General features: G+C 44.6%; 1 protein-coding gene and 1 non-coding gene across 5 annotated transcripts in view; both read right to left on the reverse strand.

Moving 5' to 3' along the window:
• Nucleotides 1–330: 330 nt before the first annotated feature.
• Nucleotides 331–20,707, reverse strand: part of SLCO3A1 (solute carrier organic anion transporter family member 3A1) — a 402,740-nt gene continuing 382,363 nt past the window's right edge. For 2 of the 4 annotated variants that reach the window (XM_069559255.1, XM_069559258.1), the window contains one exon: nt 18,609–19,278. In XM_069559255.1, the coding sequence (XP_069415356.1) occupies nt 19,196–19,278 (83 nt within the window). In that variant the 3' untranslated portion in view covers nt 18,609–19,195. Of the gene's footprint in view, nt 649–1,687; nt 1,846–2,048; nt 2,155–18,608; nt 19,279–20,707 lie in introns of those variants that run through there. The other 2 variants (XM_069559256.1, XM_069559257.1) reach the window with 2 other exon arrangements.
• Nucleotides 8,310–8,383, reverse strand: TRNAK-CUU (transfer RNA lysine (anticodon CUU)). The gene has a single exon. It is a non-coding gene; the product is annotated as a tRNA-Lys (tRNA).

Consider the following 20,707-nt stretch of genomic DNA (forward strand, 5'->3'; position numbering starts at 1 on the left):
CGTCCTCCCAGCCTCAGAGATGCTGCCTCATCTTCTAAAAAACCCTTGAATGACGAGCATAGCTAGGGGACTTTATGAAACGAGCAATGTGCTCAAGTCAGGGAGGCTGGCCTTTCAGGGGGGATCAGCCAGACCCTGGAAGTGGGCTGTTGCTTCTGCCCTGGGTGAGCCAAGGTCTGGGGTGCCCTCTCTGCCTGGGAGGATGCAGTTCATGCAGAGAGGCTATCTGGAAGAGCAGTTTGATTGCAGGCAGGGGAACCCCTTTCAGTGCCCAAGACTGGACTCTTGTCTAACACTCCCTCGGCAGTGAATTGTCCGAGGAGACACACGTGCTGACAGAGCAAGAGGCTTTATTGGAAAGAGGCTCCCAGGTGGAGAGCAGGGGAGGAAGGGAACCCAGGAGGGCTGCTCTGCCACGTGGCCGGCAGTCCCAGGTTTTCCTGGAATGGGGTTAGTTTCCTGCTTGTCTCTGGCTCCTCCTTCTGACTCGGGGTCCTTCTTGCTCATGCACTCATGGCTTAGCCGAGATGGATTTTAGCAGGAGGCGTTCTGGCAGGTTGGTAGGACATACAGACTAACCTTTTGACCTTTTCTGAATTCTTTCTCTCGGTAGTGGCTTGTTAGTCCTGTGTTCCTTACCAGGACCTCCTGTAATAAAATAGTTCATGCAGATGGTTACTGTGGTGCCTGGCCAGGGTGGGCGGTTTTGGTCAGTGTTTTCCCCTATCAGTGTCATTTGCTTAGTTTTAGAAGCTTCCACAGGCAGGTCCTTAGCTGGGACTGACTCCTTTATGCCGGCGTTGGTTGGAAATACTATGTTCATGCCCATGGGAGGCTTGCTTTTCAGAGGAGGATGGTGGGATAGGGAAGTGAGTGCCCAATGAATAATGATGAAAATTTCAGGCTGTATCAGAGAGTTCTTCCTGTCTGCCATCTGCAGGGACACGGGTGCCTTTTTACCCATTCATCTTCGAAGGCTTACTGAGAGCTGACCCAGTCATGCTCAGATGCCATGCACGCCACCCACTGTGTGGACCCCCCTGAATGTACCCTGCCTCCTACATGGGGCCATGGCCGTGTTCCCCTCTCTCGCCCCTGACCTGCTGTGTTTACTATATTCCCTCTGTCATCAGTTGGATTAATAATCTCTCCCTCTTGTCCCCTGTCAAACACAGCTTTTAAATTATTTGGCAAAACCTGACCAGCTCAAAAGAGGTCTTCTCAGCTCTCTCTTTAGTGTCATTTATTACCTTACTAGGTAAGCGGTGTGGGAGCTTCTTGCTGACCTGGATTGGGACTTAGGAAGACATTCTACATCTTTGTGGCTGGCACCTGCCTTGCACCCTGTCCCCAGATCGACTCCCCACCTCCAGTACTGACACCCCCAATAGTGGCTCCCCCCCCCCAGTGTGGCAAAAATAGCGCAGATTCAGGAGCTAGAGAAGACAGTGGGGGATTCTGGGGAGAGGCAACCGTTCCAAACTTCACATTTCTTATATGTCACATGGATGTAGATGGACATTTCACGACTCAGCTGTACCGTGTGTGTGATTTAATCTTTCTAGAAGAATTTATGTTTTGAGTCCCTATTCTGCATGGTAGAAGAAATGTACTGTCAAAAAAATTGGGATTTCTTGTCCTTTCCTCAGCTTTGCATTTATGTTCTGGGGGACTGAGCTAAAATTACCATCATTCCAGGGGCCCAATCACTCTTCGATGTCATTTGGGCATCTGCTGAGCTGTCCTCCCCAAGTGGGTCTCGGTTGTCTATCCAGGCAATTTGCAGAGACAGTCTCTTGTCTGGAGGTTCCCTCCATCTGGGGTGTTCTCCTCTCCTTCTCAGCACTTTTGGGAGCACAGGTATCATTCTGTGTTACTGCCTGAGGTTTTCTCCATCCCTCCACCCCTCCAGTGGTATGCTGGTAAATGTTTAACAACCACCTCTGGATGGAAAGTGGTCCTGATTTGCAGTGCTTGCCAACTTTGAGGGTGTAAATACTCCCACTATGGCAGATTTCAAGCTCCCAGTGATTTAACAGCCAGCTCACGAAATTCCTGGAGATGTATCGATCAATCCCAGCCAGCTCCAGCACGCCACTATGACACATCTTGTGACCAGGTCTCTGGAGACGAACGGCCTGCCTTCCACAGCACCTGCAGACAAGACAGAAGTCTTCTTGCCCTCATATCCCTGAAATGAATCTGAGTATTTCTACCTGCTCAGCTGCCCAGGGAGAGGAGACAGGGCCGCTTTTGCAGGAGCCCCATTGTCCATGCTATCTCATTGCTGCTTTTCTGACTCCGTCTGCTTCTAGGCTAGGGCATATTTTTCTAGTTGGTGGGATGGCTTTGAGTTAGAGGTAGTGACTTCTGTTACTCAGTCCAGCTCTTAAGCTTGGGGGACTTCCATTGCCAAAGGGCCGTGGCTTTTGAAATGACTCTTTGTTCTCGGTTACCACATCCTTCCACCAAGCAACTTACATAATAGCCTACCAGATTGAGAGGAGAAAAAAGGACCAAGAGAGAAAAGTAATGACAAAAAGAAAAATTCATTAGTATCTCAATCCTAAATACTCGTTGGAAAGACTGATGCTGAAGCTCCAATACTTTGGCCACTTGATTCAAAGAGCCAGCTCATTTAGAAAAGATGCTGGGAAAGATTGAAGGCAGGAGGAGAAGGGGGCAACAGAGGATGAGATGGTTGGATGGCATCACCGTCTCAATGGACATGAGTTTGAGCAAGCTCCAGGAAATAGTGAAGGATAGGGAAGCCGGGCGTGCTGCAGTCCATGGGGCCGCGAAGAGTCGGACAGGACTTAGCGACTGAATGACAGCGACATCTCAAAAGCACCATTCTGTTGCATCAATATAGTAACACTTCACTACTGGGAGGAGTAAATAAGAAAATATATGGGAAGAGCGTCAGGCTGAGTATGACAGAGAAGAGATTCCACGACCTGGGTTATCCTGCTCTTTTCCCTCCAGCTGAAGGAATCACAGTTTCCTCTGGCTTGTGCTCTGTTGAATCAAGCATGGCTCCTACTAGCACAGCACACCACTGTCCCCTCCTTCACCCTGAAGGTGTGCCACTGTTTGGTGGTCAGAACGGACATTGTGCTTTTCCACTTAGAAGTCAAGAAAGAAACATCCAACTTCACAAAGTATTCACAGCACACATTTTAGCTCAAGGACTGGGAATTCCCTGGTGGTCCAGTGGTTAAGATTTTGCCTTCCAGCACAGGGGGATGCCTGATCAGGGAGCCGAGATCCCACATGCCTCGAGGCCAAAAAAAAACAGGGCATAAGCAAAAGAAGCAATATTGTAACAAATTCAGTAAGGACTTTAGAAATGGTCCACATTAAAAAAAATTAAAAAAATAAAGAAGTTAAGGAGTAAATGACAATGTCATGGAGGGGTTAATATATGTTTAAATTGCTTGAGACTCGATTTCAGCTCTCATTGAATCCTAGAGCGAGAGGCATGTTAGTGAGGCTCACATCCATTTTAAGGGACTGCCGTCTCTTGCTTTGTGTTCTGGTTAACTGTGTTCTTGACCTTAACCTGCCTGCGAGATGCACATCCCCGAGGGCAGGACTAGCGTAGACTTGTTACTGCTTAGAAAATGGCTGCTGCATTATATTTTTTGATTCCCTGGTTTGACTATGGTTTACCCCCATAAGAAGTACCCATGCAAGAAAAAGATGGGAAAATGCATATCTCCTCAACCATAACTAGGTTTATTATTTCTATGGATTCTTGTCTGAATGACCTATACTCATTCACTCACTTGCTCAGGCACGTCCAACTCTTTGTGACCCCATGGACTGTAGCCCACCAGGCTCCTCTGTCCATGGGATTCTCCAGGCAAGAACACTGGAGTGGGTTGCCATTTCCTTCTCCAGGGCATCTTCCCAACCCAGGAATCAAACCTAGGCCTCCTGCATTGCACGCGGGTTCTTTCCCATCTGAGCCACCAGGGAAACCCTCAGTTGTGAAGATGCCTTTCATATTCTACAGGACATGGCTGTCTTTAGAAACAGAAGTAGCCCTTGGAAGCGCACAGGGGCCTTCTTTACCCTAGCATGGGAGAGGAGCGCGATTTCAGTTTATCTCGTCCTTGAAGCACAGACACTCGGTGAGGCTTCTTTTATTCCCAAGGAGATGGTGAGGAAGAAAGGTGGCCAGAGGGAACTGGAGATCATTGGCTGGCAGTGAACTCCACCACGTCAACATTCCTGTAGGATTTCGTGAGTGCCAGCTGACCACAGCCCTCCACAGGTCCTTGGGGGAAAACAGCATGGCCAGGTTCCAGCCTGCAGATCAGATCAAATGCAAGGCCAGGATGAGGAAATAACCAAAGGGCCTCTCAGTACTAACTTCTTTTACTTTCAAGAAAAACGAAGCCAATGTCTTTTCAGCTGTGAGGCATCTGGAGACTGGAATGGGAGAAGGAGGTTTTGTAAGTTTTGCTGCAGATTCAGAGTTTTGAATCTCAATTTCTGTGCCTGGTGGCATAAAAATATGTTGCAAGATTAACAAGCAACATGTTTCTAGTTATTCTCCCCCTTCCATCCCCACCTTAAGAAAATGTTTAGTCCTTTCCCATTTAAACTAGCCTGTGAAGCGACTATTGCCTTAATAAAGTGTTGGTAGAGCAGAAAAGAGTGAAGAATTTAAAAGTTGGGACTTCTGAGTATCAAAATTCAACACCCTGGATGACTACGACTGTCAGAAGCAATTTCCCCTCTCTCCCTCTCCACTAAATTAAAACCCTCTGACACAGAAGAGGGAAAGGAGACAATCAGGGTGGGTGAGACACCGAGATAAGCTCTGGTGTGGGTTCTAAGAAGGTATCCTGAGTTTCTATCAATCATTCCAGGGTCGAGTCACATCATTATGGAGCCCCTAGGTAGGTTAGTGGAAACAGTATCAGACTTTATTTTTGGGGGCTCCAAAATCACTGCAGATGGTGATTGCAGCCATGAAATTAAAAGACGCTTACTCCTTGGAAGAAAAGTTATGACCAACCTAGATAGCATATTGAAAAGCAGAGACATTACTTTGCCAACAAAGGTCCATCTAGTCAAGGCTATGGTTTTTCCAGTAGTCAAGTATGGATGTGAGAGTTGGACTGCGGAGGAAGCTGAGCACCAAAGAATTGATGCTTTTGAACTGTGGTGTTGGAGAAGACTCTTGAGAGTCCCTTGGACTGCAAGGAGATCCAACCAGTCCTTTCTAAAGGAGATCAGTCCTGGGATTTCTTTGGAAGGAATGATGCTAAAGCTGAAACTCCAGTACTTTGGCCACCTCATTGGAAAAGTTGACTCTTTGGAAAAGACTCTGATGCTGGGAGGGATTGGGGGCAGGAGGAGAAGGGGACGACAGAGGATGAGATGGCTGGATGGCATCACCGACTCGATGGATGTGAGTCTGAGTGAATTCCAGGAGTTGGTGATGGACAGGGAGGCCTGGCGTGCTGTGATTCATGGGGTCTCAAAGAGTCGGATATGACTGGGCAACTGAATTGAGGTAGGTTAGAGGATGCTTCAAGAGCAGTTGTGTCTTTCTGCTCGACTGAAGCCTGGGGGATTGGCAAGTGTGTGGAATCCCCTTGAGGCCAGTGTGGAATGGAAAGGAATAGGTTAGAAATGGCTGCTTGGCTTTTCTTTAGGCAGAAACATCCTGGAACAGTCTTAGAGTTTTATTGAGACCCTAGTCTTCGAATCTAGAGTTTCGTAGAGCTTCCAGCAATGGTAGACAGCAGCTAAAATTCTTTAGAGCCCTGGAAAAGAGTCTGGAGGTAGCTGAGAAAGAGCCAGCCTTGAAGAATCCAGAGATGGGGATATGGGGGATGAAAGATGACCTGATTTCAGTCTCTATACCTTGCAGCAGATTTTTTTTTTTTTCTTGTAGAAGACTAAGAAGTGGTGGCTGCAATTTCTTAAAGAATCCAGACTGTATCTTTGCCCAGGGTCCCTTCCAGCCCTTTGACTTGGGACCTTCTGCTGTAGAGTCTCCACCTCCTAGCCCCTTCACCTTCAGAAGGGGTGTAGTGTGATGTGGGTTTGCACTGTCTGGTTTAGTAGCCACTAGATGCAAGTGACTATTTAAGTTAATTATAATCAGATTCAAAATTCAATTCCTCAGTTGCTCTAGCCGCATTTTGAGTGCTCAAAAGCTACATGTGCCAAGTGGCTACCACAATGAACAGCCCAGTGCAGAGCATATCCATCTTTGCTGGAAGTTCTATTGATCAGTGCTGTGGCCTTGCCAGTAATTCTCAGACAGACCACTAGCCACCTTCTGCTTTCCTGATACCCACATACCCTTGCACCCACCACGAGTGAGTTGAGTCCAGAGACTCCTGCCTCCAGTTCCTGAGCTGGCATTTTCCTGGATGTGGCCATATGCAATTACTGGTGGTTCTTTTGCTGACACTTCCTGGCCTCAATGCTGCTCTCACCACCAGAGCCCAGAGATCTGTGAGTGACATGATGTCTTGTGTGGATGTCAGTGGACCCTCCCAGGGGCTGGTTGTCCTGGTCCAACAGGAAGAGGAGGCTTCCCATTCAAAACACAGAGCTTCATCAATTCCCAGAAGCCACCATGCCCATCAGAAGCATCAACTGATGTCAAGTGTCCTAAGACTGGAAAAGGAGAAGCCCGCACCCTCGAGTGGAGACGGAAGTCACAGGGTTTGGGGTTGGAACTCCAGCTCCACTCATTCTTGGCAGAGGCTTTGAATACCTCCTTCCTTCTCTGAAAAATGAGATAACTATACCTGCCTTCTAAAATTGAGTGTGGGGATAAATGTGAAATAACCTAGGACAATGGCTACCATATAATTGAGCCTCGGTAAATAACAGCTGCTATTTTTACTTCTCAGCTGCCCTCTGGGATAATCTGCCTTTTTTTAGGGTAGGGCAGAAAGAGGGAGGAAAAACAGCAGTGGCTCCCTCTCCACAAGTCTCTCCATCTTGCCATCTGGCATAATGAGAAATCATCCTGCTTAATTTGTGAAAATTACTTCAAGCCTCCAGCAACACCTGGTTTACTCTCGTGGGTATTAGGCTTTTTTCAGGTGTGGTGGGGCCTTCAAGTGCCTGGAGGGGTGCATTTAAAAGCAATCTCTGGGGTCTACCTTGAGGGTCTTTTAGAGACGGAATCCCAAATGTCTTTTCAGTAAGAGTTGAATATAGTGTACTGGATACAATGGAATATTACTCAGCCATAAAAAAGAATGAAATAATACTGTTTTCAGCAACATTGATGGACCTATCGATGATCAGATTAAGTGAAGTAAGTCAGAGAGTGAAAGATAAATATTATATGATATCACATATATTGAATCTAAAAAATAGTACAAATGAACTTATTTACAAAGCAGAAACAGAATCACAGACATAGAAAACAAATTTATGGTTACCAACAGGAAAGGGGGAGGAGGGATAAATTGGGAGAACAGGATTAACAGAGCACACTACTACGTATAAAGCAGATAAACAGCAAGGATTCACTGTGTAGCACAGAGAACTATATTAAATTTCTTGCAGTAAACTATAACGGAAAAGAGTAAAGAAGAATATCAGTATATACATATATTTATGTATAACCGAATCACTTTGCTATATACCTGAAACTAACATAATGTAATAAATCAACTATATTTCAGTTAAAAAAGAATTATCAGTCCAGAGTGACATATTTAGATGAGGCTAAAAGGAGATGGGAGAATAAGACAGTTTCAGCTCTGGTCTTCCTCGTGTGATCTTAGGAGTGATTTGGTCAATGCTAGGTGGGGTGTATGGTTAGAGCAGCTCTGACTATCAGACCTTGCACCTGGTAATGTTGTCTACATTTTTAGACTACTAGAGAAGTCATTGACTTAATGCATCAAAAACATTTACTGTATTTTTATACATATAAGAAATTATCTTAAGCACTGTCAGGACTAAAGAATTAAATAAGATAGTGTCTGTAAGGACTATATTTCAATAGAGGAATATAATATATGGAAAGTTTGAAGTTTAGTCACTCAGTCGTGTCCGACTCTTTGCGACCCCATGGACTGTAGTCTACCAGGCTCCTCTGTCCATGGGATTTTCCAGGCAAGAACACTGGAGTGGGTCGCCATCTCCTTCTCCAGAGTATCTTCCCGACCCAGGGATCCAACCCGGGTCTCCCACGTTGTAGGCAGATGCTTTACCGTCTGAGCCAGCAGGGAAGTCAAACAAGAATCTCGGGATTGAGGTCAGTTCTTAGGGATGGTAAGAACCGATAGCATGTTGGAAAGATGTCTTAAATCGACTGCCCAACGTGGGGCTTGAACCCACGACCCTGGGATTAAGAGTCCCATGCTCTACTGACTGAGCTAGCATGGACCATGATTAATACAGTGAGTATAAGTGGTGTGAGAGCAAAGGATTGTGGGATCTAGCAAGAAACCGTTACTCCTGGTGAAGTAGTGGGGAAATGTAGATCAGTGGACTCTCCACTGACTCGCCACTGGACTGGTACCCTAAGCCTCTCCCAGCCCAGCTTTTACCTGTGAGACCCCATTGGAGGGGCCAACCTGGATTTGAAAGATGCCACGGTCATCCTGGAGATAACTGGAGTTGGCAAGACATCACACGGGAACTACTATGTAAACTAGATATTGAGCCATTGGCAAAAAGTCAAGCTTAATGAACCAATCATAGATAGCACTCTGGTTCTCTATAATGTTTGTGCTTGATGTGGAAGGATGGATGAATTTAAACCAAGGGAGGCAGTTATAACAGGATGTCAGGTCAAAGGAATTGAAGCAAGGGCCCAACCATGTTCTCTGTGCAGGTCATAATGGGGAAAAGATTGGAGATTGGCCAGAAGCTTAATTCCTGATCACCAGGGACCTTAAGACCCAAATTCTGCTAGGTCGTGGTGCCTCCTTCATTTATCTGCCCCACACACCTTTATTTAGGGTAGGTGTTAAGAAGAGTAATTTCTGGATTATGCTATATGAGCATTTAAAATTGTAGTAGACATTGGCAAAAATGTCTTCTGGAGTGACCATACCAATTTATACTCCAGCCCATTGCCCTGTACCCTGACACAAAATGTTATTAAAAGAAATCTTTACCATCCTGATAGGTAAAGATGATCTTTAATCTTTAAAATATTATTATTTTCTTAATTGTTAGTGAGTTTGAACATTTATACGACATTTGTGTTTCCTCTTTTATGAACTTCCCATTCATGTTATTTGCTCTGTTTTCTGTGAGATTTACTGGCAACCCCTGGATTTGCATAATTCAGCAGTTCCTGTCTCTCTTTTTTGTGTCAATATGGAGAGATTCATTATATGTTCTGACAGTAGTTCTTTGTCATTTATAGATATTTCAAATATTCTAGTCTCTTTAGATTTCATATATGATGTTTTAGATTATAGATACTTTAATTTTGAAATAGTCAACTCTATCAATTCTTTTATTTGCAGATTTTTGCATTTCAAATCTTTTTAGGAAATTCTGAAACCATGAATATGTCTTCCTGTTTTTCCTAAATCTTCATAGTTTTTAAAGATTCTTGACTATGTAGACCATGTAGGATATGTACTCTTCACTGGTGAGAGGCCGTGAGTCAAATTTATTTCCAATTTTCTCCCCAACCCATTAGTTGAGTAGTTCAGCATTTTCCAGCAATTTTAAGTCTCCCATTCTAGTGTCTGTTTATAATTGTTCTTCTGGGTCTCCAATCTATTCATCTAGTCTTGTAAAAATGCCATCCCTTTAAAAATACTGGACTTTTATTAACATGGACTTTTTGAGAAGGCTACTCTTTAGATGCTGCAATTTTTAATTTTTATGTTCATAATTACTGTGCCTATTCTTGAGAATTTCCTTTTGAATTTTGTAATCAGTTTATTTATTTCCATAAAAACTCCTATTGAGATTTTCTTGGGCATTGTATTGCAATCATTACAGGAAAAAATGAATCACATTTTCCGAGTATTTAGTCATCCAATCTTGGAATACAGTAGGATTCTCTATTTTTCAAGTTGTTATCTGTGTCTCTGAAGATGACTTTACAGTTTTTCTTTAAATGATAGGCATTTCTGTTAGGCATTTTAATGAGTTATGTGTGTTGCCCTCATGAATGAGGTAACATCATTATTACTCAGATTTTTATTAAGCCCCAAATAATAAAATGTTTGTAAACAAACTCAGTTGAGTATAGCCTTCTCTGTAGTTATGACTTAGCATTCTGCTCTTTTAGACATTTGAAAGCAGGTAGGATTTTTCTAAGGATTTTTCTAATTCCCAAGCAAGTAGGAATTTTCTATTCATCAAGACTTGAGCAACAGAACCATGTCTCTGCACACAGTGTGTCCCAGATAGAAGGCTATGCAGATTTCTACCATTAAGGGATGATGTATCAGATGCAAATCTGAGCCTACATAGGCAAGAGAAGTGGTGAGCCTCAACTTACCACATTACTAATTTATGCACACAACTGTGGTGTTCTAATTGCCTTGATAAGCCATCTATTCACACTAAAAAGATGACCTTATATTTAAAAAAGGGAAAAGTATGCAAACCTTTCTAAAACCAAAAGTTCAGGTAAATATTTAGAAAGATCATTAAATGTTCTTCCAAGGAGTTGAGGATAGTGCCGATTTGGTTGTACTTCAGCTGCAGTCTTATCAGTTTAGATAATTTATGAACTTGGTTTGGTCTAAGGGTACATTTCAATGTATCTTGAAATTCTCAAAGCTAACCATGGTCTTGGGCTTCCCTGGTGGCTCAGACAGTAAATAATCCACCTGCAATGCGGGAGACCTGGGTTCAATCCCTGGGTTGGGAAGATCCCCTGGAGGAGGGCATGACAACCCACTCCAGTATTCTTGCCTGGAGAATCCCATGGACAGAGGAGCCTGGCGGCTGCAGTCCATCGGGTAGCAAAGAGTCAGACATGGCTGAGTGACTAAGCACCCAACCATGGTCTAGAACCCAAGAGTCATTTTAAAGTGTGCAATAGATATGGGACATATCCGTTTTTACTTCTGCAATAGCTTTGTGTGAAATTTTCTTTTTCATGTGTGCAAAGGTGAAAGTGAACTGTTCTTCCAGGCCAGTAAAATCTTGTGATCCTCTCTGGCAGCCATCTTGGAATTCTTAGCAAGATGGTTTTAATTTTCCTCTACAACAGAGTGAAGTGGGCACTCCTGGGAAGATACCTTTCGTCTTCCGGATTTTTCTGGTAGTAAAGTAAAGCTTTATGCCTTTCTTACCTTTACTTCACAGAAGTATTTCAAGCACCTAAGAAGTATGCCAATGTAAAATGTAGACTGCTAACACTCATAAATAAAGAGTTGCATATATACTCATGTAACTAACAGATACCAAATATCTGGAGGTTTGGGGAGTGATAAACAGTAGGCAAAGATTTAGAAATATAAACTTAGACCTGTATTCATAAGAACAAGTAGAGTATTTGTTAATCCCAAAAAGGGAAAGGAAAAAACCCTTTGTCATTCAGGATCCATAAATGTAGACCCTACTCATCGCTTCTAGCTTGTTATGAAACTGAGAATTAAAGAGTTTGTAAACTCAATTTTTAATGCTATTTTGAGCCAAACCTGCATTTGACTATTTGATAACTTGGAGAGTTTAAAGACAAAAAATAATTTAAATTTGCAAAGTGATTATTTGGTATCACATTCTGCCTACTATATAAAATAAAAACTCTCAAACCTGGAAATGTATTATTCGCTTGAAATACTTGCAGAATTGACTTTACCATGAAATCCTATGTCTTTTATAGATCTCTTGATCTTTGTTTAAGAGTAGGATTGGTGTCTGTGTGGTTTATAAAACCATCTTAGTTGAAGCTTCTCAGAAGTACACGATGTTTATAAGGGTTGAATGCACGCTGATTTTTGGGAAGGAATTAATACATAATTTGAATTCAGAGTACAGGCTTTAAAAAAATATGATCCAGCTTGGAGAAGCATTTCTGAAATACCTCTGGGGAATAAATTTCTTTTATTAATCCAATCAGCCATTGGATGTCATTCTTCCAATTTAATTATGTTTATCTACCAATGAGTGACTCTGCTTCTTGGGCATGTAATTTCAGTGGGTGCAAATGGTGATGGCAAATAATTGTCCTCAGGGAGATAATTGCTCTTGTAATTATTTACCCATGCAAGTTAGCTCAGTTAAAAATTTAATCTTCTGTCAGGTGACCTGGCAATGCGAGAAGGTGAGTTTCCCATATCCTCAACTAGAAGAGCCCTCACATTTCATAGGCATTTTCTGGGTGCCAAGCACAGTGTTAAGTGCTTTATATACATTATTCCACTGAATCCCACCATCTTCCTATGAAGTGGGCTTGATTATCTTCATCTTATTTGTGAGAAACCTGCAGTCCTGTAGATGGCAAGTAGAGGAACCTAGCTTCAAACCCAGGCCAACAGGCCGGTATGAAATAAATCCTACTCTACAGGGTGTTTGCAAATAAATGAGGAGGCAGCATTTGTAAAGAATTTAGCCCAGTGCCTAGTACATTGTTATCCTTATCGTCACAACTGTCATAAGAGATTTTACTTCTGTGCTCACAGCCTGCCTCCTTCCAGAAACCCATTCCAACCGACAGGGCAAAACATTATTGCTGTTTAGTTGTTAAGCCATGTCCAACTCTTTTGTGACCCCATGGATTACCTAGCCCACCATGTTCCTCTGTCCATGGGATTTCCCAGACAAGAGCACTGGAGCGGGTTGCCATTTCCTTCTCCAGGGGATCTTCCCGACCCAGGGATCAAACCTGCATCTCCTGCATTGCAGGTGGATTCTTTACTGCTGAGCCATTTGGAGACGTCTACAAAAACCTCATGCCTGCATCCTAAATGTGAGGGTGCTTCGGCCGGCTTTGCATACCCCAAGTCCTTGGGAATTCCTGACCTGGCTGCCCTGGTCCTTAGGGATTCTCTCCTCTCTGAATCCCCATCACTGCCATGTCTCTGTTTCTTAATAATAGGGCCTGGATGTAGAGTATACTGCAAAGGTCTTTTGATTACATGGAGGCTTGTTTTCTTCAGATTGCAGATTTATTGTGTACAAGGCTTTCTTGGATCTCTCCACAGGGTTTTCTAGGGTATGTGGCTCTATACCAGACCCCGGATCAATACTCTTTGATTAAGTGTAAAACCTGCAAGTCATTAACTACCTGAAGTCTAGGAGGTGCAGAGGGCTCAGGTGCGAGGCAGCTGTTTGCATGAAAAGGTGGGCGACTTCTCTTGAGGACTGTCATCTGTTGTTGGTGCCACCTGTTGGTTGGCCTTCCTCTTTTGATGATCTTTGCATAATGTGGTGTAGCATGCCAAGAGAGCTCTGGGGGCATCTCCCTCTTCAGAAAAGCAGGCACTGATAACTCCCTCCTTCCCCGTGCCCCGTCTGTGCTCCTAGTACACAGGGCTGTGGAAGATGGGGAGTGGTTACCATTTTAGGGGGTGAACTGATGTGTGTTAAGAGTGACATTGACACTCTTTGGGGGTTTTCTGCCCCCAAATTCAGGGAATGGAGTCCCCAGAGCAATTGCTGGTGAAATTTGCAGTTATGTTAAGAAGGGGAAGCTGATATCTTGCTCCCTGGGGGCATGGGCTAGCCTCCTTGTTCTGCTGCTCTCAGAGCAGGCTGGACCAGAGCACAGGAGTACCCTGGAGTGATGGAGCCAGGGAGGAGGGGGACAAGAACATCCTTCAGAACCAATCGAGATCTGGGAATAGTGGCTCTGTTCCTACCCCATGCCTGAGCTTCGGCTAGTGGGGAAGGTGAGGTTGGGGGCTGTGGGTTTCCTAGGGAGCTGTAGAGCCTAGGGGAGCTCCTGGGATGGGCTGGGTTTCCGGGGCCTGCTTGCTTCCACACCAGCACTTTTCAGAAGGCGGTTGGGCAGCAGGGACTCCAGTGATGGCAGCAAGCTTAGCCCCGGGCAGTCTGATAAGTAAACCTCCCTTCTCTCTTCACTTTCACATCATGGTCTGGAGCTGAATTTGGGCAGAGAAGAGGAAGGTGGTGGGGGAGAGAGAGCAGACCAAGCTTCCCCTCCTTCTAGGCCCCCAGAGCTGCAGGTCTGTCTGGTCTGCCCTTGTTGGGGAGGGCTTGAATGGAAGATGTGCCAGGAATTCTCAGATGGCCAGGACCAGCTCTTAAGAAGTGAAGCGAAGCTATTTTAATGAGTAAGAATGACTAAAAAAAATTAAAGAATTGACTGATTAAGTCATTTCATGAACAGTATGCAGCAGGAAAGAGGGTTTTCCAAGAAGCAGAGTGGTAGCAAATACTGGTAAATGGAAGTTGGTTCGTATTTAAATGGCTGAAGACAAGATTTCTCAGTGAAACTCATCACTTCTTGAGCTCCACCAGGAATGGATGTGGGGCTGTGCCTACATAGTGAATTCTCATGATGTCTCTGCAAGGAGGGTGAAACCTTTCCATCTCAGAGCCACATGGGGTGAGGTTCAGAGTGGTGACCTGATTTGCTAACCTGTCAAGGTGAGCAAGCAGCTGAGCTGAGCTGCAGACCTGTTGCTTGCTCTTTCCACCAAGCCATCCTGACTTCCTACTGCCCCCAGCTGTACAGCGCCTACTATGCGCAGGGGAACCTCATGGAGTCCTATCCGTACTAACTGAAAATCATGGCCTTGCTTTAAACCTAACATGCGTCAGTTCGAAATATGGAATGGATGGAGGGACACCAGTCATCTCCCCCAGAGCTCATATTCCCAAGAAGTGCAGGATGCCCTGAAGGACAGGGTGGGGCCAAGTCAGACAGAGGGCCTCCAAGGATTTTTTTTAAGAGCCCTGTCCTCACCACGTGTCTGAGTTCTCTGTCTCTGCTCCCTGCCTCAGTCATTTTTTCAGGACTGATCTGCTGATAGCATCTGAAAAAATGATGGGCAATGATATGCTTCTTCAAGGGTCCCATTTACAGAGAAAGTTGCCATTTAAATAAAAGCTTACCTCCAGTGTCCTGCTGAAGACATGCATCTCCTCAATGTTCATAGAAGCACTGTTTATGGTAGCCAAGACACGGAAGCAACCTAAGTGTCTGTCAACAGATGCATGGATAAAGAAGATGTGGGATGTGGCGTGCTCACTTAGTCATGCCTGACTCTCTGTGGCCCCATGGACTGTAGCCTGCCAAGCTCCTCTGTCCACTGACTTTTCCAGACAAGAATATTGGAGCAGGTTGCCATTTCCTCCTCCAGGGAACCTTCCCAACCCAGGGATTAAACTCATGCTCCTTGCATTGGCAGGCAGGTTCTTTACCAGTAGCACCACCTAAGAAGTCCATATATAACATATATATATTTCACTATGTGTAGTGGAATATCACTCAGCCATAAAAAAGAAATGATGCCATTTTCAGCAACATGAATGGACTTAGAGATTATTATACCAAGTGAAATAAGCCAGACAAAGACAAATATCATATGGTATTGCTTATACGTGGAATCTAAAAAGGAAAAAAAAAAGATTCAAAGGAAGTTATTTACAAAACAGAAATAAACCTACAGACATAGAAAACAAACTTATGGTTACCAAAGGGGGAAAGGGAGAGGAGGGTTAAGTTAGGTGTTTGGATTAACAGATACACACTAATTATATATGAAACAGATAAACAAGGACCGTTGTATAGCACGGGGAACTGTACTCAATATTTTGTAATAACCTATACGGGAAAAGAGTGAAAAATGAGTTTATATATAAATGAATCACTTTGCCATACACCTGAAACTAACACAGACTTGTATATCAGCTGTACTTCAATAAAAGACAGCTAAAAAGAGACCAGTGTCTCCCTTCATAGCATTGCAATGTAATGTCTGATCATTTGCATTGGAGTTAAAGAATGAGGCGATGATTATTTTAGAAACAACTGAAAGAACAGCCACTTTCTTTGTGAGCTTTTCTTTCTTTTTCTTTTTTAACCCATATTGAGCACTGATTTTACTATGAACATTTAGTTGCCTTCCTGCACAATAATGCCCCAAAGAAATGGAAGAGTTGGAATGGGAGTGAGCTGAGCTTCTGGGGTAAGAAAGAAGCCTGTTGCTAAGCTAAGGGGTGTAAAGCCTGAAGACAGAGGTTCCCACCTCCATTTCACTGGGAAATGGTTCAGTGGCACCTGGAGATTGTGGGCAAGTTCTCAGTGAGAGGAGATGAGAGGGCTCTCACAGGAGAAACTCTCCTTCTGAAGGGAGCTGCTAGCTTCTTCCATGTCATGTTTGAGTCCCTGAGCCTGTGTTTCAGATTGCTGGTCAGATGAACTCAGGCTTTGCTCACCCCTCCCTTTGTGTTCCAGGCTGCTTGCTATCTTCGCTTCACCCCTTAATTGCCTTAGGGGGAAGAGGGAAGTGAGACTGTCCACTGAAACACTCTCAAAGATCTGCAAAGCCCTCCTCCAGGGATCTGGTAACTATGTGTTTATGCATTTCATATGTGGGAACGTGAGAACTCAGAAAGGTTAGGATACTTTTTAAAGTGCTTTCTGGAAAGCAAAAGCTTGTCTCTGTCCTCTGCATTAATTATAGACATTTCTCTGCAGAGTTATGGAAACAGTTGTATAGCAGGAGTTCCTGAAATAACAAAGCCTAAAAAAGAAAATCAGGCAGCTCTTTGTGAAGTGGGTGTGCTCGTGGTGGTTCTGAATCTACGTCCAAGGCCACAGAAACAGCTTGTTTTTATTTCAGTTGAGTCAAACACTTAGGTGCATGACTAACCCTTCCACAGAAACTCAAAGAAGGGTCAAGTCGGATTTTCAGATCTAGATCAAGATGGAACAAATGTATTTGTGGTTCAAAGCCCGAGTGGCCTGTGATATGACATCGGCAAGAAAACGGCATTTGGATTATCTAAGTTGTCTATTCTTCCTGAGTTGTTTGAACAACCTGTGTGCACAGCTCTCTCATGGACCTGCTTAAATACTGAAGGATGAATCTTGTGATTCTCCCAATAAGATGTCTTTATGAAGTTCAGATAAAACAGAGGGGAGTGTTAGTTTTCCATAAATTGACCACTTCGATGACGGAAAAGGTAGCAAGAGGAAAGAAATTGGACTGCAGATGAAAAACAAATGTGAAATTTTGGACTGAGAGCATGGATGTCATAAGCAATACCCTCCCCTGCTTCTTTCTTCTGCCTCCGACTGAATATCCAGTGCAAATGAAGCCCAGCTCCCACGAGGAATCACTAACCATGTTTTCAGCTGTTTCAGCATCTTTTCGCATCATGATGGGAAATGTTGAAATTACATTTTCTTGGGATTTTTATGCCAGAGAGAATAAATCATGCTGTTTCGCAAAAGAAAAAGAAAGGAAAAGAAACAATCACATAAATAACAGGGTCAGGTTGAAAAGAAGCCCTTGAGGCACCAGTGAACCAGGTAATAGGGTCTCAGAGAAGGTCATTCACCCAAGCACATACTTTTCTGAGCCCACAGATTCCAGAGTGAAAGAGTGATGCAGGGCTGAGGGAGGGTGCAGGCTTCAAGGAATACTAGTTTGACAAGCTTTGATTTCAGGTGAGCTCAAATGCAAACAAGGGGGTTATGAGGGCAAGATCCAGGCTAGAAGGGGCCATGAGACCGTGGGTTAGTTATCAGGGTCAGCCCCACACAAGGGTTGGGGCCATCCTGGATCTTTGCTTCGAATGACGGAGGCTGAGCATCAGCTCCTAGAGCTCCTGTCTGGCCAGAGATGTAATGATTGTAGTGAGGACTCTGCTATGCCCATTGGTGGCAGCCATCAACCTGAACGTCCCTAGGAGCTAAGAGTCCTACCAGTGGACTAAAGATGTAGCAGGGAAGGCAGCCAATTAGGAAGTGGCCTCACAAGGACTGGGACGGCAGCTGGAGCTCCAGCCATAGGGTGAGGTGTGCAGGAGGATCTCCGGAACTAGAGAAAGAAAGGCAAATGCTATTGGTTGCCTCAGAGGGGTGGGGCTGAAGACAGAGCCCCAGAGGTTGATGAGTCTGAGGTTGTTTGTTCATCACCCATTCATTCTTTCAAATGTACAATGAGCATCCATCAAATGTCACACACTACCCTAGGTAGTGTACCCTGAGAGGAAGCCATTCGCCTCTCCCAGGGGTTTACAGACAATGGGAGAACCAGAAAGGAAAACCAGATGGTCAGTCCAGGATTACTGAATGGATCAATAGGAACCGTAGCTGTGTCTCAGAGCATCTAATTCCAGCTAGAGGCTGGGGAGCAATGAGCAAGTACCATTTCTCTGTGGTACACTATGCTGCCTTCACATGGGATTCCACTGAAGCCTTACCACAATTGTGTAAAGCAGGTGACAGTATTCCCATTTTACAGATGATGAAACTGAGGCTCAGAGGGGTCAGGTCACTTCCCAAATGCCACACTGGTATGGAGTGCTGGGGTGAAGAGTTGAACCCAGGTCTGTTTTGGCTCCTAAGACTGTGCTTTTGTGAACAATTCAAAGCCCATAAATATAGAACACACACAGCCAGAAACACTCTCTGTAAGAGCCTTTTAGGATTGTTCTACCCAAAGACACAAGAAGAGAAAGATAATAGAGATTACAGCATGAGACCGAGGAAGAATTAAAATAGTGCTTTTAATATAATTTTCAGCAAACGTACAGTAGGTACTTTACATGACATATTTCTAAACTGCTCATCTGGAAAATATAAGCTGCAAAAATACAGAATACCACACTCAAAATCTATTGAGTATGTGCTTTCACCCCCCCCCCCTCTGTTCTATGAAACAGGGTAATTTTTACCCCCTCCTATTGAAATCCAGCCTTGGCTGCTTTCAGAAGACCTGTTGGAGCCCCCGGCCAGAGAAGCACTTCCAAGAGGGGGTTTTTCTAAAGCATGTCAGCAGGCCACCCCCACAGGAGCCAAAGGAGGGGTGGGCAGAAGAAATTTGCACACCAGGCCAATAGGACTCTCTAGCGATCCAGGAAAATGCCTACTCCAAGGGTTTGGAGGACTCCGGGCCACAGACACCTGCTCAGTCCTCGTCACAGGCCTGTGCTTGGGGCCTCAAAGGACCACACACTGGCCGGATGGTCCCCACGGGGACCCTTGGGTTCTCGGACAGGGCAGAGCACGCTAAGTCAGGCCTGCGAGGTCTGTGGGCGGTGGCGGGCTGTTCTCTGCAGGAAGAGGGCCAGGCCCTCAGCTTCTCACAAAGGAGTCTTCTGAAGGTGACTGTGACTCGGGGCAGGTTTTCTCAGTCTCAATGTCTTGGTACTCTGTGCCTAAAGGGGGAAGGGGGGAAGAGAGCCAAGAGGAAAAAGAGATCGGTCTTTTCCAGTTTTCCTACTTATATTTTAGGCTTACATAATAGCATCCTGGCTTTCCAGTGGGATGGATAAGAGCAGGAAGTCAATAAAATGCTACGTTGTACGCCACATCACCCTAGGGAACCAGATTCCAAGCCCAAAGACCTTTATGTAGGCTGAATCTTTCTCAGAAGCATTTATCTATTATGTATCTATGCCAAAGCCCATGAGGATTTTTACTCTATGGGAATGAATAAGAGGCAACTCCATCATTTAACTTATCTTCATCTTATCTGAGTCACCGGTGGCAGACCTTGTGTTCTAGGACTCTGTCATTGCGATCTCTATTGAAGAGGTGGCTCTGTGCCAGAGAGAACCTCTTGGCATCATAATGTCATGCTTTCTCCACCAGCGTTTGGGGCCAGGTTACTTTCCATTCAGCCACAGAGGGTCACCACCTGCTGAGCGAAAGAGTCTCCTTGTCGGAGCGAGGTTTTTAAGCTGAAATAGATGCTGTGGCTTCACTTAAAAGGCATGGAAAACCCAGCTTAGGCCCTATCATGACGTACAAGCCGTGGAGGTCTCCGTGACCGTGACGTGTAGCCTTCCGGTTCAGTGAGAGCTGCAGTGGAACATGGAATCCTCCCTCATTTCCAGTCTTCTCTAGACTCTGGTACAAAAGATGGAAATGTCTCTCCTTTCTTTTGCAGCTGAGATCTGGCTTATAGAAGAAGCTGGACAGTTTGGAGCATCTTTCTCAGCTTTCACAAGGTCTGAGTTCTTACATTCCTGGGGGCTCTGTTAGAAGCCGGGGGGCAGGGAGTTGGGGAAGGTGGGATGGATGTGAGGGAGCTGGGGTTGGTTCCTGTGTGCGGAAAGAATCAGATAGAAGACAACGAGGAGCCGGTCAGCTTTTGCCAACATGGCTCAGAGGGAAAAAGGAAGGAGTGTTTTTAAAGATCTCCAGCATTTACCAAAGGAAAAAGGTGTTTTTTCTTATTTTAGATTTCTGTGCCTGTAGACAAACTCTGAAGTTTTCACCTCCAGCTCTTGGCTCACTTCTCTATGAAACTATACACTTCTATGGTGGTTTCCAGTAGCAGATGCCTTACAGGCCTCATCAGATCTTTCTAAGAAGGCAGATCTGTGTTCTCAGATTGGTGGCTTTCGTACACCATGGAAAGAGCACTGGTTCAAGAGTCAGACAGACCTGGCATTGGCCCCTGGTGACTTTCTAACCAGCTGTGTGACCTTGGGAAGCTTTGGTATACTGAGCCTTGGTTTTCTGATCTGTAAAGTGGGAATAACGATACTTACCTCACAAGGAAAGTGTGAGAAAGCTGCTAAGACTCCTGGCAGGAGGGGGTGTGTGTGTGTGCTTAGTCAGTTGTGCTCAACTCTTTGT

Source organism: Ovis canadensis, chromosome 18 (assembly GCF_042477335.2).
Source record: "Ovis canadensis isolate MfBH-ARS-UI-01 breed Bighorn chromosome 18, ARS-UI_OviCan_v2, whole genome shotgun sequence".
Lineage (NCBI taxonomy): Eukaryota > Metazoa > Chordata > Mammalia > Artiodactyla > Bovidae > Ovis > Ovis canadensis.